This window comes from Megalobrama amblycephala, linkage group LG19 (genome assembly GCF_018812025.1).
Source record: "Megalobrama amblycephala isolate DHTTF-2021 linkage group LG19, ASM1881202v1, whole genome shotgun sequence".
NCBI lineage: Eukaryota > Metazoa > Chordata > Actinopteri > Cypriniformes > Xenocyprididae > Megalobrama > Megalobrama amblycephala.
The window spans coordinates 29,680,686-29,705,499 of record NC_063062.1 but is presented as its reverse complement, the minus strand read 5'-3'; the positions used below and the strand labels follow the sequence as shown (position 1 = coordinate 29,705,499).

Sequence of the window (24,814 nt, the reverse complement as noted above, 5' to 3'; positions counted from 1 at the left end):
CCCAAGTTATCCACACAATCCTCCATCCTTGGCAGAGGATAACTATCTGGTACTGTAACTGAGTTAACTTTTCTTATTCTGTACAGAAACGACTGGTTCCATCTGCTTCACACGTAAACACAGACTACTCCAGGGACTGAAACTAGGTTCAACTAGTCATTGCTAGTCCATTAGTCAACAGATATTCAATTTATAATATCTGCATTCGCTTGACAACATTGCCCCTGTAAGCATGCTGTTTGATCGGGACAGTACAGTTGACTTGTATATCATGTTGCAGTAACAATTGAAGGGACATCCCCAAACAAAGAAGGAAACGCATGTATTAAATCAGTAACATCACATTTTTGTGTCTCAGTTAAGTCATTTAAAAAAGTTGGCAAAGTTTGTAAAACTTCCGAATTTGCAGTTTTATACCATAAGAGGCATTAAATGGGATTAACCCATCATCTTCTTGTAACTCACCACTAGATGGAGACATACTTTCACTTTTCGCCATGATAGCGGGAGCAGCCACATCAGTGACGGTTCAAATGAGAATCAACCTTGCTGTTAGGTTTCTCAGAAGAATCTCTTAAATCTTATAACTGACAAAGTCCTATTAGGGGATAGATTTTTTTCTGTATAGCTGCACTATTGTTCATTACTGGCAGGCAAAATAATAACCTTTTTGCCTGTGTTTTAGGTTTACGTTAGTAACTTTTATAGAAGACAGAGAGGAAAAGCTACCTAATCCAGAAAGTATTGTTGATAGTGATGGCAGTGCACCAGAAAAGAAGGTCATAGTAAGAAGGGAAGAAGTTGAAGATTAAGGAGGACAGAAGCAGTCAGGGCCATCCTTAGGGCGGTGCAACCGGTACGATCGCACCGGGCCACATGGTGAACGGACTGAGGAGGGATCCCCCTCGGGAATGCGATTGCGAAAGGACTGCAGGGGGGCCCACGCCCACTTCCTTGCACTGGGCCCTGCCCCATGCTTGGGACGGCCCTGGAAGCAGTGGTAGTGATGGCAGAGATGAAGAATTTATGTCATAGATTGTGGAAGTCAGGTATTTGGATACATTATCCTATGCAAGGTGTGATCCATTCTTCAATCAGAGCTCAGGAAAGATGCCACTGCCTTTTGGCCTCACTTCACTGACAATCAGGGGTGCTCCAAAAATGATGACTAAACAGGTCAAGATCGAGATACGTGTGGAAAGTGTGGCCTACACTGAAAAAGAGTCTTGTTGCTTTTCACTGATTTGGAATTCCAAGAAAAAAAAAAATGTTAATGATTGTTTTATTTTATTATTATTTTTTTTTTTAAACACTAAGACATGATTTCACTATTTTCCAGGCAGAGATGTTGCATCTGAATTTGTGTTAAGTTTTTGACATTTTCACATGTGTGTTCCAAATGAAATATAGTAGCACAAGCTAAAATAGAATGTTAATAAAACTTTTTAATGTTTTTTGAAACACTAAGAACTTTTGAATGTGTGTGCAGTTTTGTCAAATTTGCCAAAAAGTTATTTACCCTGATAGGACAATGTCAGTTATAAATTACAAAAAAGGTCAAAGGTCAGATGTAGAAAACTAATTTTGGAAAAAAATGATTTTAGCCTTAAATATATGTGAAATAAAAAGTAATTATTTTTTCTTACTGTGATTTCATAACCCTTTCTATGAGTGTAAACACACCAGCAGCCCATTTGGCGCCTGTCCACGGTGCCCAGCTACGACTCAGGACGCTGTTCAAAATCCTGCCTCGTCACAGAGCGCCATTTACATAGTTTTATATTAAATTTACATTATATTTGTCTCAAATCATTGTTAATGTACATACTGTGTAATGTACTTCACCTATGTTCTATAAGATACATTTAGTTTTACAATAATAGTTTAACTACTTTTTTAAAATAAAGTCTAAACATATGGAAAAAAAAACTATATTAACATTACCCTTTCTAATCTTTCAATTTTTCCTATTGTGCCTTTTTTCCATTCACTAATTTCAGAGCGAAAGCATAACTTTTGCCTGTTGTGATTACATTAAGCATTGTGTGTTGACACCTACTGGAGGCACCAGGGGCCGTTTCAATAAGGAGGTTCAACCAACTCTGAGTTAAAACTTGAACTCTGAGTTGACTTACCCTGAAATGGGAAACTCTGAGTTTTCGGTTTCAGAACAGCTGCATTGAGTTAGTTCAATCGACTCTGAGTAGGTTGACTCTGAGTTAAGAGCGTGCACCATGACTATGAAAAGCCATCATTAATGGAGCTCCGATATTACGATTCACCATGGCAACAGCACATGACAAAATGATGTCCACATACTTCTGAGTCAATGCAAGTTTAATTCTTATCACTGTTATAATATCAGAGGTGAAAACTGGCAGAACGGTAAGTTATTGAACTAATATTCATTTTCATGGTATCCCACATGCAAAAAAGGAAGAAAAAATAATAATTTAACAGGATGCAATAATAAGAGTGTAAATGATTTTATCATTATTAAACACTCGTTAGGCAATTTACTTCCACTTTTAGAACATTTTCTTCGTTTTTATTGACAATAAATGCCTTTCTGATGTGATATGTGATGGGAAAAGGGAGAATAGCGAGCTCGGCAGATGGCGGATTCGAACCCAGTCCATCGCATCACAAGTAAATTCTCCGCACCCAACACGCTACTGAATTTTTAGATATTTGTACTTGAAATTATGACGAAAAATACTCTGTAAGAAAAGCATTTTTGCAGTGTGAATGAATGAGTGAACTATTTAAACATCACTTGCACTTTAAAAAGGGGGAGGAGTCCGAAGGAAACTCCCCAGACAGCAACATAGTGTGGCTCAGATCCGGTCCACATGTGATAGATGTGGATTACATGCGGATCAGATGTGGGCCGGAACTGGGCCGAAACTATATTGCTGTCAGGGTGGGTTTACCGAAGAAAACCTGCTCTCGACCAGGTTAGGTTCACAAAGTAAATTACCATGGTAACTGACTCTGAGTATAAGTTACCTCTCTTTCAGAAACAGGCTTGACTTAACATGCTTTCTCGGGTTTGACATACCTCCCATTCTGAAACAGAAAACCCAGAGTCTCCCTTATTTCAGGGTTAACATACTCAGAGTAGTGAAACTTAACCTCCTTTCTGAAACGGGCCCCAGGTCACAACACACTTAAGTTGACTACAATATATAGCATATAGAAGTGTAACATGAAGACGATGAAAAACTAAATGAAGTTGGGAAATACCCTGCCTGAATTATAAACCACTGATTCATTAAAGACAAAATACAGAAATAAGCTGTGTGGATAAAAATTGCTGATGTTATTGGATTTTCAGGAGAGATTCTCAATTCAGTTAATGTACGCCCTGGTCCCTGAGTGAGGTGTTCAGACTGCAGACTTAGCATCGATTGTATTTAATTGTACAGTACAATCATAACATAGTACAGACATTATCTTACTTTTATAATGTCCTTAAACATAACAATATTGCTGACCATAAAGTGAATGAGTGCATCCTGTGACTCGAGGTGTCCTACACACTGCGCTTCTCGTCTGAGACTGGGTTGAAACAGCAAAGGATTATGGGAAAATATGGTCACTACTGTAATTTTTCTGTACTGTAAATCAATTGTAGTGAACTTGCCCGCAAAAAAAACAAATTTTCATGTTTTTTTTTTTAACTCTATGGTGGAAGTGGCAATTAACGGACAAAAGAGAATGTACCAGAAATTCACCAAAAAGGTTATAATATTTTTATTTTATGTAAAACATATTTTCAAATGTTTTCACTTGTAATGTTAACAGCAAAATAACCGTGTTGTTTTTCATGTCGGAAGGGTTTTTTTCTGACTGTCATCCTAATCACCATCATTATGGTGATAAAATTAAGTGGAAAGTTAAAGGGTTAGCTCACCCACAAATGAAAATTTTGTCATTAATTGCTCACCCTCATGTCATTCCCCACACATAATACCTTTGTTCATCTTCGGAACACAAATTAAGATATTTTTTTATTAAATCTGATGGCTCAGTGAGGCCTGCATTGCCAGCAAGACAATTAACACTTTCAATGCCTAGAAATCTACTAAAGACATATTTAAAACAGTTGTGACTACAGTGGTTCAACCTTAATGTTATGAAGCGACGAGAATACTTTTTGTGCGCCAAAAACAAAACAACTTTATTCAACAATATCTAGAGATGGGCGATTTCCAAACACTGTTTCATGAAGCTTCGAAGCTTTACAAATCTTTTGTTTCAAATCAGTGGTTCGGAGCACGTATCAAACTGCCAAAGTCATGCCCGCCGAGTTGTGAACCACTGAAATTTTGAAACACTTATGATGTAACGAACCCTCCTTTACTGAAATCAAATGACTTTGGCAGTTTGATACATGCTCCAAACCACTGATTCAAAACAAAATATTTTTGGGTAAACTAACACTTTAAGTTCACTTACATTAGCTGACATAAACTTTAGTTAAACTGAAAAACATAACTTGCGCGGGAAGTAGGTAATAGTAGGAGTGCTGCCTAGGGGTGTCACGGTGCTCTGAGACTTGTGGGTAAGATCCAATTGCAGCTTTTATTTAGGGATATCAAAAGAGGAGTACAATGCCAGGCAAAGGGCCAAAATCCATGAAAACAGTCCACAAAATCAAGAAAGCAAACCAGAGATAATGCTCAGACGTGCAGGTAACATTACACAAAACCTCAACAATCATGACAAAAACCAGACCGGGTATAAATAGACAGAAACTAACGACAAGAATGAATACAGCTGAGTTCAATGAAGAGTAATGAGTCTGGGAAGTGGGTTATGGGAAATGGAGTATGTGATAGTGGCAATAGTCAGGGGTGGAGTGCCCTCTGGTGGCTATCAAGGGCACTCCAGCAGGTGATCATGACAAGGGGTGCTGCAGCACCAGTTTTCACAGGATAGTAAATGCAAGGAAACTTTTTGTTCAGTTACATTTATTAATTTTTTTATAATTTAATAATTTGTTTGTAATAAACACTTTAAATGGGCTATACAAATTTTGTTGATTTTTTTTTTTTTTTTAAGAACAACTAAGATCAAATAAAAAAGCTTTACAGGCTCAAACATAGGCAGAGTTCTCTTTCCAACATTCGTTCAGTATCTCACTATGGGAACCCTCAGGCGTGACCGATCACGGAAGCACCAATAACACCACGTCTGCCAACCATGGCAGACGAATCGCTGCAGTGATCAGGGAGTCCTGCCTCCCTGTACTGTATATAAACTGCAGCTACCTGCCGTTTCATTATTCTCGCTCTCTTACCCGTGGAAGATTTCGGAAGCTGTTCTCAGCAGACTTTGGGAATTATTTGCTTAACAGTTTACAGAAGGAGCCGCAAGGTAACGTCCCAAACACAATACATTCCTAACGTTTGTTGAGTTACTTCACTTAGAGTGAGATAACTAACTCAAGTCGAGTTTTTCAATTTATTTTCCTAGTTTTTGGGGCACTCACCATGCACCCAAGGAAAAAGGAAAAGGAGAGCTCTCTATCGCAGAACAGCTCCGTACTAGTTGTGGGCTTACCGTATGAAGAGAGTGCAGGCTCCATGGCCACTGCGAAAGAGCTGGAGAGCCCTGGAGGAAAAGGGCATCCTCCTCACCTGTGTGCTTGTGGAATGTGGATTTCTGCAAAGGATTCATATTGGTCTCTGCATCTCCTGTTTGGGCGCTAATCATGCTCAGGCAGCTCTGTCCAACACCGAGGGCTGTCCTCACTGCGCGACGTTCTTAGTTAAAACCTGAGAGCGAAGACTCTGTGTGGCAGTAGCTGGGAAGTCGGACCCACCCACAGAGGAACTGATGGATTGTCTGCAGGCCGCCAGCTCGTGGGGAGAGATGATGGAGAGGCTGTCACCCATTTTTCCCCTGCTGTTTGAAGATCGGTTATTGGGAGAAGTAGATGACAAAGTATTGTCGACCATTCTCAAGGATGAGGATGAGGATGATAAAATTGCTACTCTTCCCCTGAATCAGTCGCGTCCGCCGAGTGCACAGGATAAGAGTTCACCCTCCCCTGTACAGATGGACATGGATCTGTCGATCGACTGGCCATCCCAACTGGCAGGTCAAGGGGCTGAGAGAGACCTGTATGATGGAAAGAGACTTCCGTTACATCTCCCTCCAGCGAGGCAGTTTATTCCAGCCGTCCCGGCCTGTGTGGCTGAAATGAAGAGGTTTTGGTACGGGCCTTTTTCCCACCGAGTACCTTTCAAAGGCTTCTCAAGGCTGGATGTTCAGGGAATGGAGGATTTGGGGATGGCGGATCCTCCCCCTGTAGAGTCATCTGTGGTGAATCATTTGCACCCGAGTCACAAGGCAGCGCTCTCTTCAACCAGAGCCTTACTGGCAGGGAAAACAGAGCACTTCACCACCTCTGTTTTTCAAAAGATTTATAAATTATCTGTACTGGCCATTCGTGCTTTGAACGCGATGTCCATCCTTACAGCCTATCAAGCGGAGTTATTAGAGGAGATGGGGCATCAGATGTACTCTGGATCTCCCAACCCAGCGCTCTGGGTTGAGATATGCATCATTGCAGATTTAAACCTGTGCATGTCCCGTGGAGTTTCACTTGTTAGCGAAATAACTGATTATGTGGAGCAGCAGGACCCTCCTGTCATTACGTGCAACGCATGTTCCAGGAATAATGAACAGGGGAGCAGATTTACTGTCCAGAGAAAATCCTCTATACGGGAAGTGGAGACTCCACCCCCAAGTGATCCTTATGGTGTGGCAGAGATTTGCCGGGCTGCCGTAGATCTCTTTGCATTGTGCGAAGACGCGCAGTGTCCCCTGTTCTTATCTCTGGCCAGCGACAATGCACCATTGGGTGTGGATGTTCTAGGCCAGATGTGTTACTTTACGCATTCCCCCCATTGAACCTGAGCATGGGGGAAATATTTCACCCCTCCCCTCAGAAGCTAGCTCTCTGGGCCTGGCCTTTGAGAGGCTAAATCTGAATGCACCTGGGTTACCTAAGAAAGTGATTTAGACAATTCAGAACGCAAGGGCTGCTTCGACACGTTCTTTAAATCTCAAATAATCTCAAAATGTGTTTGAGGGATGGTGCGCAGATAGGAACAATGTTCCTTTCATGTGTTCAGTTTCAGATGTCCTGTGTTTCCTACAGGACCTTCTGGATAAGGGCAGAGCCTTTTCTACAGTTAAGGTTTATCTGTCCGCTATCTCGGCATGTTATATTAGTCTTAACTCGGGTACTATTGGCCAACACCCTCTCTTCTGTCGATTTATGAGAGGGGCATGTAGGCTACACCCAGTATCGAAACCGCTAGTCCCGTCTTGGTACTTGTCTGTGGTTCTGAGCGCACTTTCAAAAGCCCCTTTCGAGCCCATTGATAACATTGCCTTGAAGCTGCTCACTTTTAAAACATCTCTGTTACTTGCTCAAACTACAGCAAAAAGGGTGAGTGAACTACATGCTTTATCAGTTCACTCCTCATGTACAAACCCGATTCCAAAAAAGTTGGGACACTGTACAAATTGTGAATAAAAAAGGAATGCAATAATTTACAAATCTCATAAACTTATATTTTATTCACAATAGAATATAGATAACATATCAAATGTTGAAAGTGAGACATTTTGAAATGTCAGGCCAAATATTTGCTCATTTTGGATTTCATGAGAGCTACACATTCCAAAAAAGTTGGGACAGGTAGCAATAAGAGTCCGGAAAAGTTAAATGTACATATAAGGAACAGCTGGAGGACCAATTTGCAACTTATTAGGTCAATTGGCAACATGATTGGGTATAAAAAGAGCCTCTCAGAGTGGCAGTGTCAAAAATAGTGGAGCAATATCAGAAAGGAGTTTCTCAGAGAAAAATTGCAAAGAGTTTGAAGTTATCATCATCTACAGTGCATAATATCATCCAAAGATTCAGAGAATCTGGAACAATCTCTATACATAAGGGTCAAGGCCGGAAAACCATACTGGATGCCCGTGATTTTCGGGCCCTTAGACGACACTGCATCACATACAGGAATGCTACTGTAATGGAAATCACAACATGGGCTCAGGAATACTTCCAGAAAACATTCACCGTTGCCGGCTAAAACTCTATAGGTCAAAAAAGAAGCCATATCTAAACATGATCCAGAAGCGCAGGCGTTTTCTCTGGACCAAGTCTCATTTAAAATGGACTGTGGCAAAGTGGAAGATTGTTCTGTGGTCAGACGAATCAAAATTTGAAGTTCTTTTTGGAAAACTGGGACGCCATGTCATCCGGACTAAAGAGGACAAGGACAAACCAAGTTGTTATCAGCGCTCAGTTCAGAAGCCTGCATCTCTGATGGTATGGGGTTGCATGAGTGCGTATGGCATGGGCAGCTTACACATCTGGAAAGGCACCATCAATGCTGAAAGGTATATCTAAGTTCTAGAACAACATATGCTCCCATCCAGACGTCGTCTCTTTCAGGGAAGACCTTGCATTTTCCAACATGACAATGCCAGACCACATACTGCATCAATTACAACATCATGGCTGCGTAGAAGAAGGATCCGGGTACTGAAATGGCCAGCCTGCAGTCCAGATCTTTCACCCATAGAAAACATTTGGCGCATCATAAAGAGGAAGATGCGACAAAGAAGACCTAAGACAGTTGAGCAACTAGAAGCCTGTATTAGACAAGGGGACAACATTCCTATTCCTAAACTTGAGCAACTTGCCTCCTCAGTTCCCAGACACTTGCAGACTGTTATAAAAAGAAGAGGGGATGCCACACAGTGGTAAACATGGCCTTGTCCCAACTTTTTTGAGATGTCTTGATGCCATGAAATTCAAAATCAACTTATGTTTCCCTTAAAATGATACATTTTCTCAGTTTAAACATTTGATATGTGTTCTATGTTGTATTCTGAATAAAATATTGAAATTTGAAACTTCCACATCATTGCATTCTGTTTTTATTCACAATTTGTACAAATGGGTTTGTATGATGTTCGCTCCATGTGGTCAAAAAGTAACTTTTAGAACTAACCCGGCATTTGTGCCTAAAGTGTTTGAGCATGCTGGTGCAGTTCAATCAGTGGATCTGCTAGCTTTTCATCCACCACCCTTTTCATCCCCAGAGGAGATGTTACACAGTTGATGTCCAGTTCGTACTGGTTCGTGTATACATATGTTCAGAGAACCCGCACACTTCGTAAGAGCAGCTATTTGTCTCGTGGGCTGACTTGTACAAAGGAAAACCTATCTCCCATCAACGCCTTTCTCACTGGGTGGTGGAGATTATCGTGTTATGTTACAATAATGCAAATATTCAGCCCCCAATAGGATTATGAACACACTCTACTAGAGGTATGGCTACATCCTGGGCTCTGTTTAGAGGCATTTCTATTCAAGAAATTTGCACGGCAGCAGCTGGTCTTCTCCGCATGCATTTGTTCGTTTCTATAGACTGGATGTGACAGAACCCTCTCTGGCCCACTCAGTCCTGGGAGTAGTCAGGTTGTATAATGCAGTTTTATTAAGGGGCAAATTCCTCATATTATTCTGTTTTCACCTCCGTCAGGAGCTATGATTCAGATAATAACCCACTCATTCTTTAGTCTTCTTCGTCAGCATATCAGCAATATGGGAGTTGTCTATATCCCATAGTTATTTATGAACGACTGTTATAAGAAGATGTTCTCTGATAACATAACTCGTTCTCACAAACATTGCCCTACTTTCATGTCCTGCACGGAGAAGAGATATGCGGAGGATGACGAAACGTGCGTAGCTGCGGTTTATATACAGGGAGGCAGGACTCCCTTATCACTGCAGCAATTGGTCTGCCATGGTTGGCAGACGCGGTGTTATTGGTGCTTCCGCGATCGGTCATGCCTGAGGCGTTCCCATAGTGAGATACATATTCCAGATGGCCAGACAGTGATTCATCTATAAATATAAATTGTTAAAATAATGTCTGTGACGCTGTGAGCACGGAGAATGTTGTGTAGACTGTATTTAAAATGTTTAACTTTTTATTAATGTTTATTAAATTAATGTTTGATGTTTAATATGAATAAATAGCGCTCATAAACGGCCGTCAATGCCATTTGCAAGTGAAACGAGTTGAGGCTTGCTTGGACTCAGAAACGGCCTTACGTCACGACTTAACAAGCGGATAACATGTTTTTGCAGCATTGAGATCACTGCTCAAAACGAGAGTTTTTGTTCAGATTTGTCCATCTGATTAAAGCAAAGTGTAGACATCATAAAGGAATTCTTAAAGGAGTCTTAATCAAGGTAGCGCAGCGCTATATTTAATTTTTGATAGGAGTAACGAGGTTGTAAGGGATGGTGCATTCAATCGATTTATACTGTACCAATACCAAGAATTCTGGAGGAAAAAAAAAAAAAAAAAACTTTCAGTAGACAAAAACTCAAAAGAACTGTGAAAATTATAATTATATAAATATATTTGTTCTTGCAAATATAAATTTTAATATATTTTATTTTTATACAATTATATGCATGCACTACGATTAATAATTTTCATTATGTGTCCTCATTAAAAAGTAAGTAAATAAATAAATAAAAACAAAACAGAATAATAGCAAACTGGTGGGATGCCAGTTTGTGATGGACCAGTGTTGTCCACCAGAGCGCACTCTTGCGTCATTAGTTCTCTCGGTCATGGCAACCGCGTTTTCCTTGACTCATTCCCTGCATAGATCGCACCCAGAACGAACAGAGACACGCCAAAACACGGGCAGATTCACGAGGAATCAGCCGAAGCCTCTGCATTCATGACAACCTTCTAAAGGCTTTTTTTTCACTGAGGGAGATCTAGAGGAGAGATTTGAATGTTCGCTGCTGATCGGATGCTCAGCTGACTGTGATTGCAGAAACATTGTGCGACCATCATCATGGCTGCGTCTGAATTATATACAAAGGTAAACACACACTCAGCATCTAATCGTGTTTACATAAAATGCTGATGTCAAAGAGACTGTAAATGCAATGCAAATGTGTTAACGCAATGCCAGTGCCTACATATGTCTGAAAGTGGTGGTGGTGGTGTTGTTGATGCTCGTTGCTCACGCGTTGTTAGATGCATAGGGCATATGTTGTCATTATTGTCCTCTGATCATTTGAATGAAGTAATTCATCATGCATGCCTTATGTCCGATGAACAACCTATTGTATAATGTTTATACTAAGATATGTGAAATATTACCGTCATATCTTGTGTTTTAGAGTTTTTCCTTTGTCTGCAAAGATTACTACGCGATTTGCCCTTTAAATTAACAACCTTAATTATTTGGGATCGCAACATTTTGCCGCATAAAACAAGGAATTTAATATGAATACAATTAAATGTACATGAAACCCATGAATTGATAGTTATTTTATTTAGAATGAAGCATGCAAAGATGTTGTGAACTGTATTAGGTGGATAGTTGATAAAGGAAAACACCTTCTGCATTCTTGGAAACAGCAGAGATTCACAGTATTGGGCAGGCAAGCTGAGGTTTTCAAAGGCCTGTTATGTATTGATATGGGTCACAGTTGTAGTTGATGGCTGACCGCAGAGAGCCAGTGGGATGCAGGCAGTGCTGATGCGAGCATCGTTGCCTGTCTGGGATGATGCAACAATTTCTGGTGCTGATGAGAGCATCTCTAACAGCTGCATCCATGCATTGTAGTTGTTTTCAATCTCCTGCTGAGGCCTGTAGGCCGGTCCGCACATATCAAGGCGTGTCTCCTTGAGAAAAATATCCATTGGAATATTGTTGCGTAGCAGTCGAAACATGACATCATCACATATGTAGTCATAATGATGTCTCAGATGACGAATGGCTTTTTTCTTACTGAAAAGAGAGGGAGAGAAGGGGGGGAGGCCCACCCATCCCCCATGATGCAGCTGTCTTATTGTAAATGCACTGATGGATCCTTTTGAAAGCTGCTAGAGCACAGCACATTTATAGATTCAAGCCTTATGCATGTACAACAAGGGTTTGTAGCTTGACAAGGGTCATTTTTAATAGACTTGAGCATTTTAAAATAGGTAGCATGAATGTGTTTAGAGGTCTACTGATATACAGTATTGCTTGTTTATTTCTTGGCAAGTTGTGCATCTCATTTAATAATTAAACCCTACATTTGTTTTAGGTATATATTGAAATTATGTAAGACATTGGCTACCCTGCTCCAGATATAAAGCTACTGAAAAACCCATTTTGGTCAACCACTTTGTTTGATTCAACCATGTGTTTTTGTCATAACCTCTTTTTTTCACTACAGAGCATCCAACATTTGAATTGACTACAGCCTATTAAAGTAAAAATGAGAATTCGGTCATAAAGTCACCCTCATGTCATTATAAAACTACATGACTTTCCTTTTTCTGCGGAACATGAGAGAAAAAATGTAGTTTGAAGAATGTTTCAGTTGTTTTTGCCCATATTATGAAAGTCAATGGGGTCCAAATCTTTCAAGCTTCAAAAGGACAAAGCATGAAATGAATCTTCTGAAGTGCTACAATCACTTTGAATGATGAACAGCTCAAAAAACGTAAGCCTTTATTCAAACCGCATTGGTTCTAACACATGACCAAACATCATCACCAGTTGAGTTGTATGGATTAAGTTGTATGTCCTTTTTTGAGTTTAAAAATGTCTAACTTGACTTGGATTATGTGGACATAAACAGCTGAAACATTCTTCAAAATATCTTCTTACATGTTCTGCAGAAGAAAGAAAGACAGTATGAGTTTGGAACGACATGAGAATGAGTAAATTGACATCATTTTCATTTTTGAAGGACGTATTCCTTTAATGCATTGTAGTCTTGTAGTGCCTCTCTATTGTTATGACAATCAGTTGACAATCAAAGCATTATTATAATTATCTTAACTGCTATGATGTCATGTCTGAATGTTTTATTTGGCAGACTGCAGTCAGCATGAGATTTTCCTACCCTCTCTCAAAGGTCACCAAATCCAGGAAATCATATTCACAATTTCCTCGGGTTTGTAGGCAACACTGAGAACACAGAGGTATTTGTGTGTGCTCATGTTCTCTGGATAAAACTCACATTGATGCAGGGAATGGCTGGTTCATTTTGCTAGTATGGAATTCTGCCGGAGGCTGCTGCTTGCGGATCTTACGGAACCATCTTTTTGCAAAATCACCAGACAGAGAGAGTGAAATCTCACTCTTACACAAACCCAAGACTGTGTATTAACAGACTCCTTGGATCTTTGCGTAGAAAGAAGGATATTTATATAATGTGGTGGTATTTTCCTTTTTATTATTTCATTTATTTCCATGAGGTTGATTTAGAATGTTATATCAATTTATAATACACTCACACAGTTGCAGGTTTGCTGTCAGATCCAGTTTGTACACATTGGACACTGAAATGTGCCTTTCAAACTAATAAGATCAGGTTGAACTGATCAAGGATCTTGTTAAAAATAAACCTCAGCTGTATGTTTATAATGGTGGGATTTTTCAATAGCATCTGCAGAGCGGCAGGTGCTACACAAAGCCAGGAACAGTGCAAGAGTTGACAGACTTGCAAACATTTAATATTTTTGTTAAAATATTACAAATATTTGTAAAACGTATGTTTTTCACAAATCACAAGATGCGGCCAACATGCAGAAACAGGAAATTATATATACAGAGAGGACTCCTGAAGATCATGCTGTGTTTAGTTAATTTAGACTCTTAAACTTAAACTAGATATTTTGACCTTTTTATGACAAGGCAAGGTTAGCTCAGATTGTAAAATCAATGTCATATGAAACAACCTGCCAAAAACAAATTGATATTTATGATTGAATAATTAATGATATTTTTGTAACTTGAAAAATATATTTAAAAATGTGTTGAAAATAATGATTAGGATGTGGACACATTCAAGGTGTAAGAAAAATACATTATTGTTTTGTACTCTGACATTTTAAACACACTGATTCAAACTTTAGCTGAAAATGGTTTAAAGGCCCTGATATATTTCAGCTGAATTCAAAGAATGAACTGATAGCACGAAATAAACACAATAGAAAAGATGCCAATTAAAGAAACAGTTTTTTTTTCAGGTTTTTCATGTAGATGTAAAATGTAAAATAGCACTGCATAGTCTTCACTGTATAAATTAAATATAGATTAATCCTTAAAGTTACAAAAGTTATTCAGTTAACACTGTAAACCTGAATAAGAAACTTGAGGTAATGAGTTACATAAAATTTTTCAAGTTAAGAAAAAGCAGAAGTGGCAGATTTCAATTTTGTACTCATATACATTTTATTTGCTCTTAACTTGAAAATTTTGAGTAGGTTAATTCATACATTTAACTTAAAATTATCATGTAATCTCAATTTAAGTATTTTTAGTTGTGAAATTCACCTGCCATCACCTGCTTTCAAATGGAGTGGCATTTAATAGACAGAGCCGTAGTTCACTGACAAGCTACACAATATCGCGTTCATTATCGAAGGCGATTCATCTGCGATAATGAACACGATATTGCGTAGCTTGTCAGTGATCTACGGTTCTGTCTATTAAATGGCGCTCCATTTGAAAGCAGGTGATGGTGATTTCGCCGTAATCAGGGAACCGGCTTTACTGACGAAATGAGCGTGACAATCGCATGCGATATATCGCCCATCCCTAGTAGTGAGTGGAAATTTAGCTAGCTATAATTAGCTAATTCAGCAAATGCTAATTGGTAACACAATGCCTTGATAATATTAGCAAAGCATAGCAATTGCTGAAAGAGTATGGCAATATAGAATATTTAACATATACCTGTTCTCAAACCAACGGCATTCTCCACTTGTCACCATGATGGTAACCCCCCAAAAAAACATATAACAGAAACTTTTCTAAATTAGCATAGCAAAGCATTAAACACTACTGAATCTCCCAGTTAACATTACTCCTGCACACACACACACACACACACACACACAAAAAAACATCATTTAACACTTAATTTTAGCATTTATTTTCCCTTTCACCTGCCATGGCAAAGCATGCTGGGAAATAGCCCAGTTTCATTTAAAACTAAATTAAATTTTAAATTAATTTCAATTTAAAAGAAACAAGTTAATAGAACTCAAAACAATTCAGATTACTTAAAAAGTGTCAGTTTTATGAACTCAAAAGAAAAAGAAAGTTCTAAATACTCATAAAAAATAATTTGATTTAATTAATTTGTTTTAATTTAAGTTTGCCCTACTCAAACCAATTAAATATTTTGACCATTAGGGTTTACAGTGAAGAGCACTGAGATATTTTGCAGTGAGTCTGTTTTTTGATATTAACATTAAAAACGCCTTAAGACTAATGCACAGATCCAAATGTTTAAATTCACTTAAGACATAACCAACTACGTTTATTAGGATACTTGCCAAGATGGTCATTTTGACATATTTTTGTGTGAAATTGTCCGTTCAAGCTCAAGACGTAAAAGAGAGCTTAAAGGATTAGTCCACTTTTAAATAAACTTTTCCTGATTATTTGCTCACCCCCATGTCATCCAAGATGTTCATGTCTTTCTTTCGTCAGTCGAAAAGAAATTAAGGTTTTTGATGAAAACATTCCAGGATTTTTCTCCATATAGTGGACTTCAATGGCCTCCAGATGGTTGAAGGTCAAATTTACAGTTTCAGTGCAGCTTCAAAGGGCTTTAAACGATACCAGACGAGGAATAAGGGTCTTATCTAGCGAAACGATCGGCCATTTTCGAAAAAATACAACCGTTTATGCTTTATAAACACGAAATATTGCATTGAACTAGGTCTTCTATTGCAAGTTTATTTGAATGGTTGTATTCAAGGTTGTATTTTTTCGAAAATGACAGATCGTTTCGCTAGATAAGACCCTTATTCCTCGTCTGGTATCGTTTAAAGCCCTTTGAAGCTGCACTGATACTGTAATTTTGACCTTCAACTGTCTGGAAGCCATTGAAGTCCACTATATGGAGAAAAATCCTGGAATGTTTTCATCAAAAACCTTAATTTCTTTTCGACTGACGAAAGAAAGACATGAACATCTTGGATGACATGGGGGTGAGTAAATTATCAGGACTAATCCTTTAAATCAGAATTCATGTGCTGTCAGACGTGGCTTTCTGGGTGCACACAAAACATTTCACACGTTGCAAGTGAGTTATCTTTTGCGTCTTTTTGAGCTTAAATGTTTAAATTGGCAAGACTTCGAAATCATGTGCAAATGATAAACTTTCATGACGAAGCAGCACTGGTCCAATCGGGACAGTGACAGTTGTCAACGAGCCCTGCATGTTGACACTGTGGTTATTTTTTGCCCTTTACTCAGGCTTTACTAGGCTACAGGTGACTGAAATCGTACAGTTTGCTAGCCATTAGCTAATAAAAGGCATATGCAACCTCTCGTGGTCGCATATGCGACTGATTTACTTGCATTGTAGATACAAATTCCAGAGCTGGTGCAAACAAATCCACGTCACTATCATCAGATGCTTTCTTAACCTCTTTTTTCTCACCACTGTCATGCTGTGTGTTTTTGTTATTGAAAGGAAAGCGCCCAGCACATATGTACATATTCATCTAAACATCGCTATCAGCAGCATGGGGATGTTCGCTAACAGTACACTGCTGGTCATGATTTTTGAACTTCTTTTTACCCCTAAGCGAAGAAGAAAAAAACTTTGCCTTGAGTATATCTTGACATTTTTAAACCAATAAAACTAACATGGATGCTAATCTTTTTATTATCTTGGACATTCTATGTTGTAACAATGTTTTCGGCCCTTAGTGTGATAAACAGATATGTGAATGACTCTGTTCTTAAATGGCAAACCACTGATTGCCAACATGTGCATTGCATTACTAGGAGGTAAATAAGCTCTGTATAGGACTAAATGGAATGAGCGTTAAACAAGGCCCCTGTACTACTGCAGCAACTGCTCACTGCTACAGCATGTGGCATCTGTTCACATACAAGTTTTAAGCTTCTCTCTCTTGTTGATTCTGTCCACTAACCTTCACTCCTTCAAGCAGCAGTTGTTGTACGTGCTTTGCAAAATTATGCATTTAAAAAAAAAAAAAAAAAAAAAACTTCTGTTCTTGCTCATGTGACACTAGAGGGTTTGGCTGTTCTAAGAACAGCTGAGGATACAGACAAACAACTCTCTGCTGCCAGTATCAGCCACTCAGAAAAACCGTCTCCCAGAGTCCCTCAATATATATCCGTCTGGGATCGGGGATCCAATCAGCTGCATTGAGCGATCCATAACCTGTTTCCCAGCTCTGGCAGAAATAGGGCAGACATCATTCTTTTAGTCTTCAGTATGAAATAGAGCAGTTTATGCATGAAAACATGAACCAGGAGTTGGATTTTATGTTTGTTAAAGTAAGTACTGGAATTAATATCCTTTTGCTTGTTTTGAATGCATGTAATTTCAAGATTCACAGTGTTACTTCCTACTTAGTAAGTGATTGAGTTTTTGGAGAAAAACCAATCTGAATTGGTTAGAAAATTCCTGGTGGTCTTACCCCCCCCTATTTATATTGGAATATGCCCATGAATGTTACATTTTCTGACCATTTTCTTGTTGTTGCATAAAAATACTCGCATAAAAGATTATTATTATTTATTTTTTTAATTATTAATTATTACAATTCTGAGTTGAACTGATTCAAATAATGCTAATTCTTTAATTGCACCTGGTTTTGGTGTACTTGGTCATTATAGATGTAAATGTTCAAATTTCTAATGGCTTCACTGTTCTCTTCTCACGGTTTAGATTCAGTTCAGCAAATACTTTGTATGTTGCCATTGAGGATACAGATTAGATTAGATTTATTAATTAGATACTACTATAAGCATGAATCAGTGTGAACTGCTAAGGATTGAATCATGCAACAATTATGCTTATAAGGAAGACGCTCTGCTCAGTGGCCTGTTGGAAATAGGCAGTGATCTCATATCATGGGATTTTATTGTCCGTGTGTACATCGCATCTCCATTTAATTTGACTGAATTTAATCTTGCATCATTACATTTGGATGAGTTCCTGTGGCTGTGGTAATTCATCAGTATGGGTGTTCTGTGCACTGTTCTGTGCCTCAGAGAAACCGGGATAACCTGGCATTGGAATGCTTGGAATAACTGTAAACAAGTGCAATGTAGTTATTTTTTCCAACAAACAGATTTTGTGGGATTTCAGGCATTTTTGGCAAGCATATGTGAGAGCTGGTCAGTAGTAACAGTGTGATGGGTGAAGGGTTTGCTGGTGAAGGGAGACTCTGGGAAACAGCAGGCAGCAGATTTTCACATGAGCGTCTGTCATGTGATGGTCTGTTCTGCTCTCTCTCCCTTTCTGTTTTCCCTTGTTTTCTCCTTTAAACTGTGAGGTCAAAGCCCAGAGCATCATGTAACATTTAAAGGGATAGTTCACACAAAATTAAGATGTTTAACAGACTAACCTGCGCTTTTCTGCATAATGAAAGCGAAAGGACTGGGGTTGTCAAGCTTCAAAAAGGACACAAACACTCCATAAAAGTATCTTAAATGTAGTCCATACTATGTTCCAAGTATTTAGAAGTCATGCAATACGTTTATGTAAGGTACAGATCTCGTACAGATGTATTCGCAAGAAGTATGATAACCAATGTGTGTGTGTGTGTGTGTGTGTGTGTGTGTATATATATATATATATATATATATATATATATATATATATATATATATATATATATATATATATATATATATATATATATATATATATATAATATACACACACACACACACACACTCTCTTATGGTCATATGGTTGAACTTTTCCCTTTATACGAATCTCTCTCTCAGTTTGCAGTCAGCTGAGATGTGAATGTCATACAGATGAGGAAGTTCATTTAATTGATTCTGTAATCTTCAAGCTCTCATACAGACAGCCATGTGGTCTGACTAGAATGAGGGATGGATTATAGTGTGACTCTGTTTTATGAGTATATGAATAGCCAGAGGGCTGTACCAGAGACCTGTGTTAGTGGGGTTTTGGACATTCAAAATCATCATGATTTACGAAGAAATTGAATCTGACCTCTTTGTCTGTATGAAATTGCAGCTGTGATCAATGTGTTTGATAAAAATGAATCTCTGTTTATCTTCAAGAGGATGAGTGGAGTGAGGGAAGAGTGAGTGTACAGAGGAAAAGAAGTTGCAACTTCTAAAGTGAAAGCTGGTTAATTCTATAATCTCCGTTTGGCCGTGAACCGATTTACAAATGCTTTGTAAAGTACCCTCCCCCTCCCCCATCTCTCTCTTTTTCTCTATAAAACACACACAAGTAATCCCATTCCTCTTTTATAAAGGTCATATTGCTCAAATGGTTTGTGAGACCAGTGTAATTATTTATTGGTCGATTGGTCAAATAATTAGCCAATATCTGTGTATCAATACTGTGGAAATCGAATACTGGAACAATTTCAGATATTTCAGTATCTATTGTGAGGCAAAATGGTTGGGTGATAAATCAGTAAAAAAAAAATGTTGTCAGTTGAACTTGATGTTTAATTTCCATTGTTGTTATTATTAACTATATATAACTAGTTGCTTATATTGCTAACCCTTAAGACAATTAAAGAACGCTGGGTTTACAGTTAAGAATAGTGCACCAAAAATATAAAATTCTGTAATTACTCACCCTATTATGTTATATTCCAGGTTTATCAAAGTAATAAAATAACGAAACCTAAAATTTGAACCAATCAACTGATTTATTGGAGACTCAAAAGAATGTTCCCAATTGGACATTGCTTCTTCTCACATGAACTAAGGAGAGCTACTGTACATCAGGGGTCAAAATTTTCAGTTAATAATCACTAGACTTGCATACATTCTTCACACAAAGTTATCATATGACCACGGGTGACTTGAAATATAGCACATGAGTCATATTTGCTTATACTAACACTGTCAACAATGTCTTTGAATTCTTTTTGAAAGCTTCAGTCTCCATTCATCATAGTTGCTAGTTCTTCAGAATATCTCATACGAGTGTGGAACGACATGAGGGTAGGTAATGATGACAGAATTTTCATTTTTGGTAAACTATCGTTTACAGATCTTTATAGGTTTGATAGTCATGTGCAAGACTACATTTGGTAATGGCATGAAAAAATGCAGTCAAAGAATGAGTATGTCTGAATCACCTCATAAACTTAACTTCATGAACATAATACTTGTCATCCAGAGTGAATGACGTGGTCGGGAAATGAGTTTTCACGTGGCTCAGTATGAGATCAGAGTGGGATTCATTGAAACACTACAACTGAATGAGATTGAGATGTCACATCAGGCGAAGATTAGGTTAATGACTTTTAGTCATTAGAGGTGTAGTTCACCTGTTTGGGATTAGCCTCTTCTAAACCCTGGTTTAGATGAGGCTAAAGTCTTCATGCTGGGTTTTTGTCCCAGGTTAACCTTTTTTCACACTGTTGAGCTTGATGCGCCTCACATGGACTTGCACACACTAATGCCGAGTTCAGACTGCATGATTTTCAAAGTAGTCGGGTCACTGTTCTTTTCACACTGCATGACTATCTTGGCCAGCATTCAGTCGCTGCAGTGTTCATACTGCACGATGGATCGGCGACAGAAGGTTTCACACTGCATGACTTTACAATAGAATCGCCGACAACTCTGTCTGGCACACAAACTCCGTTTCACAACCATACACGCGCGAGACATGACAAGGAAACAACGCGATATCACGCATTCAATACCGGAGTTCTCACGTGAGACTGGGCCTGCGTCTCAATCAGCTCCCTAGCTCCCTAGCTCCCTAGCTCCCTAGGTCGTGAATCAGTATATAATGAAAGTGAATGTGGCTGATAGCCTGATCAGTGCCCTGACTACTGAACTAGGGAGCTGATTGAGACACACGGCCATTATTATTAAAAATAGTAGCCCGCAAGAAGCTTGAAATACGAATTGTCTGTGCGCTGATTTGCAGCGAAAACAACAAAAATAAAAGAAGAATAGGGAGAAGGAAATGTTTGGGGAGACGCAAGGAACAAGGATTGTGTGTTCTGCAACGACAGTTGTAGCAAAATACATAACTTTTCAATGTGGTGCTGTTGCATATGGTCAAGCAAATGTTTGTGCTTTGGTTCTGTTTGATAGAATTGTAATGTTTATGTGTATGAAGCCATGCTTGCTGATGTTGTGGTCTATAACTCCTCCCCGAAGTCCCCGCTGCTCTGTATCTTGCTCTCTCATTGGCTGTCGGTCATCGCTGATGCAGTTTTCAGTCAGAACACTTTTCACACAGCAGGATTTTGAATCGCCGACAGGTCCAGATATTTAGCATGCCAAATATCTCACGGGCGTCAGCGACTCGTCGGCGATTCTCTCAGATCACGTCTTTGCTCATTCACACTGCGTGATTGTCACTCGCGTGAACGAGCACCGATTTGCCTGTGATTTCGGGCATTTGTCGGCAATTTCTCAAAACCTGTCGGCGAGCCAAAATCGGGGCTAAAATCGTGCAGTCTGAACTCGGCTTAACACGAATGAAACATTCACAAATTAAACTTTCAATGAGATCAGGTTTCAGAACGTACAGTTAATATGGTAAATTTAGATTTCATGTTGACTAGTTGTTAAAAATCACATTCCTTCACAACAGAACCTGAACATGACATTTAGTAAACCTTTTGTATCATTAATGATGTTTAGTTTGGATTGAAAGTTTCTGGTGCAGTGCAAGAATCTTGTTAAAATGTGCGTCTCTGAATGCAAATATTTCTTTAATCAGTTATAGCTAACTAGCAACATTTGGTAAAAATCTTCTAACTGATCATTTACCATTATTATTGGTCTGTTAATAGTTAAAGGTGCAATATGTAAGATTTTTGCAGAAAATATCCAAAAACCACTGGGCCAGTGTTTATATATTTTGTTCACTTGAGTACTTACAATATCCCAAATGTTTCCAACTATTTGTTAATCGTGAGAAAATTGCAATTTTAACCAAGGCTCTGGGACGTGTGAGGAGTCACCTGTCAATTGACCCTTCGCACAGACCCGCCCCCCTTAGTTACTGTTGCTTTGTCCGACAAGCCGTGGCGCTGTCACGCCACACAGAGGAAAAAATACATTGTGGAGCAAAGAGGACACTGACAACACGTCGACAGACAAGACAGCGCAGGTTACTTATGGTATTAAACAAAGTCCCAGCTTTCAAATTGTGTAGTTTTTTAAGAAATTCAAACAATAAAAAACCTTTTTAATGTGTCGTGACAGATTGCTGTAGCGCCTCAGCTCAAGAGGCTAGTAAACCAATCATCTCTTCCTAGTAGTTCATTTATAGCATCAAATAAACATGAATGAACATGAGAAGGAATTTTGTTTCAAATGCGGAAAGACGTCAATTCCCACCATTTTCAAGTTTAAGTCCACCGAGGTTAATCTTCTAACTCCTGACTGCTTTGTTGGACAAAATGGCGGATTCAGCGTTCTGATTGGGTAGATCACTTGTCAGTCAAAACTCCCGACGAAGGGTCAATTGCGTCATACACACGTTACCTTTGGTTTTTATTTTGTAAAAACCATGGAAACACCAAAGACGCTTTGATATATTATATTACATGTTTTAATAGACAAGGGAACAACTGTTTGGTTACATTTATAGACAGAAAACTAATTGTTGTTATTCCACAGATTCCGCACTCAAACTTGCCGTCATCAAACTACGCCTTTGTCTTGAATAGGCCTCTAGCGGACAGAAATCTTACATATTGCACCTTTAACCGACAACCCTTAAAGCAAAGATACAGACAAGTCATTAACAAGGGCAACACCACCTTCACAGTCATCCTACATACTAATTAGCCTTTCGCCGGCCCCTCCCCCAAAACGGCCATTGTCCAATCACACATCATAGCAACCGTTACTATGTGAGCAGGTCCGTCAAACATTGACTCCAACCAAGATGGTGAAGCGGTGCGCCCACAGCGTTTGTAAATCGGACACTAGATTCCCTGAGGGATTGTCTGGAGGAGTTGTGTTCTTTCCATTCCCAAAGCCGAAAACACAACGTGAGCGGTGCCTACAATGGATAAAACAGTGTGGACGGCCCCACTCCCAGTTAAATGAGTCGAACATTACGAAGCATAAATACGTCTGCTCAAAGGTAAGGCTAACAGCTAACTAGTTACCGTGTTGTCTAGATCTACTAACTAGAGGCAAGAACACAAATTGGACCAAAGTTATGATTACCATGGATTATGATTACCATTGTGTTGGGTCTTTGAGCTCCCCAACTTTATTTTTCATCAGTTTACAACAAAGTCGAACATAGCGCCCCAACAAGCAACTTTAAATAATTTTGTTTTTATCTTTCATGTAGCATTTTATGAACGGAAAACCTACCCCTGAGATCCCCAATCCCGTAAATGCTGTGCAAGGGCCTAACCCAACTAAGGAGAAGCTTGGAGGCTGTGCTGGTTGCATTTGAGGTACAGGTCATGGGGTTTCTCAGATTTCGCTTGAGACCGGTAAGCATTAGCCTCAATAGTAGTCGTGTCTCCTTCATTGCGTATATTTATATTTTGAATGTATCCCTCCACTGCATACTGTAACCCCTTTTGCCTCGATCTGGAGGATATCGCGGAGGTATTGCTCCAAAAAAGGTCACTGACAAGCACGGGTATACCTCTTCCCGTCATGGCAATCTGTCGCGCTGGTCGTGTTAGACCATTTGTTTGTCGGACGTAGCAACAGTAACTAAGGGGGGCGGGGCTTGGCGAAAGGCTAATTGGCTGCATCCAAATATGCATACTTCACTACTATACTACATAAACTAGTCAATCCACAGTCATCTGCGGTTGAGTATACTTTAAGAGCTGTGCGGACACAACTGTGAACACGGAAAATGAAGTAAACACGTGACTTTAGCATTCATACTTCTTACAGACATGAGACGCCAAGAAATTATTGTAGTTATCGCTATATCTGACATTATTTTGTGAGTGACTGGTCTGTATAAACACAGAATGATGATAACTTTTCACTCACGCATTTAAATGCCGTTTTCAATCCCAAAACCTAGCAGTGTGTATGTGGTCTACGAGCATTGAATATTTCTATAATGAAACCTTCTAGATGCATCAGTTCATATGAATGTGAGTATGTTGAACATGCCACATGCTCATGTATTATGTCACATTACAGATGCCCTTTCATTAGTTGCTGGGTCAGGTGTGTGTGCGAATGTCTGTCTCTGTCTGCTGAATCATGTGGTTGTGTCACATGAGGATTATCTCATGTTTTTTCAAATGTATTGTAACCACACATACGGATTTCACACCATCGTGTAATCCTCAATTTTTTGGCATTATGGGTAATCGTCAAAGAGTGTGAATGCGACCAAGTGGGAGAGATAGAGGAGCAAGTTGTGTCGGGTGTAGTGGCCGTGTGTGTGTGATCATGTTGAGATGCTATTTTTACTCTCTCCTCTTGTTCCAGTCTCTCTGTTGCTAGGAGCTCAGTTCTGGGATGGTCTTCTCCTGAGACTCGGGTTAAACGAAACGCATACGTCACTGCTTCTGTGGATGGTGGTCTGATTTAAAGCATATTTATATATTTCTATATTTATTTGCGTATTCTTTCTGAACCGCATGTATATATTATGTATAATTATTATTAGTGATTGACAACTAATTGGCAATTTTTTTTAAATATCGTTGTCAGTCTATACTTTTTTTTTTTTTTTTTGGCCGATTTGTCAAAAACGGGACTTTTATTTTGACAT

At 39.0% G+C, this 24,814-nt stretch overlaps 1 protein-coding gene across 16 annotated transcripts in view; it reads left to right on the top strand.

Annotated features, from left to right (window-relative positions):
- The first annotated feature begins 10,674 nt into the window (after positions 1-10,674).
- myo5aa (myosin VAa) overlaps positions 10,675-24,814 on the top strand; it is a 104,842-nt gene continuing 90,702 nt past the window's right edge. For 5 of the 16 annotated variants that reach the window (XM_048167851.1, XM_048167858.1, XM_048167853.1 and 2 more), the window contains exon 1: positions 17,007-17,403. In XM_048167851.1, coding sequence (XP_048023808.1) covers positions 17,359-17,403 — 45 coding nt within the window. In that variant the 5' untranslated portion in view covers positions 17,007-17,358. Of the gene's footprint in view, positions 10,951-17,006; positions 17,404-24,814 lie in introns of those variants that run through there. The other 11 variants (XM_048167856.1, XM_048167861.1, XM_048167855.1 and 8 more) reach the window with 4 other exon arrangements.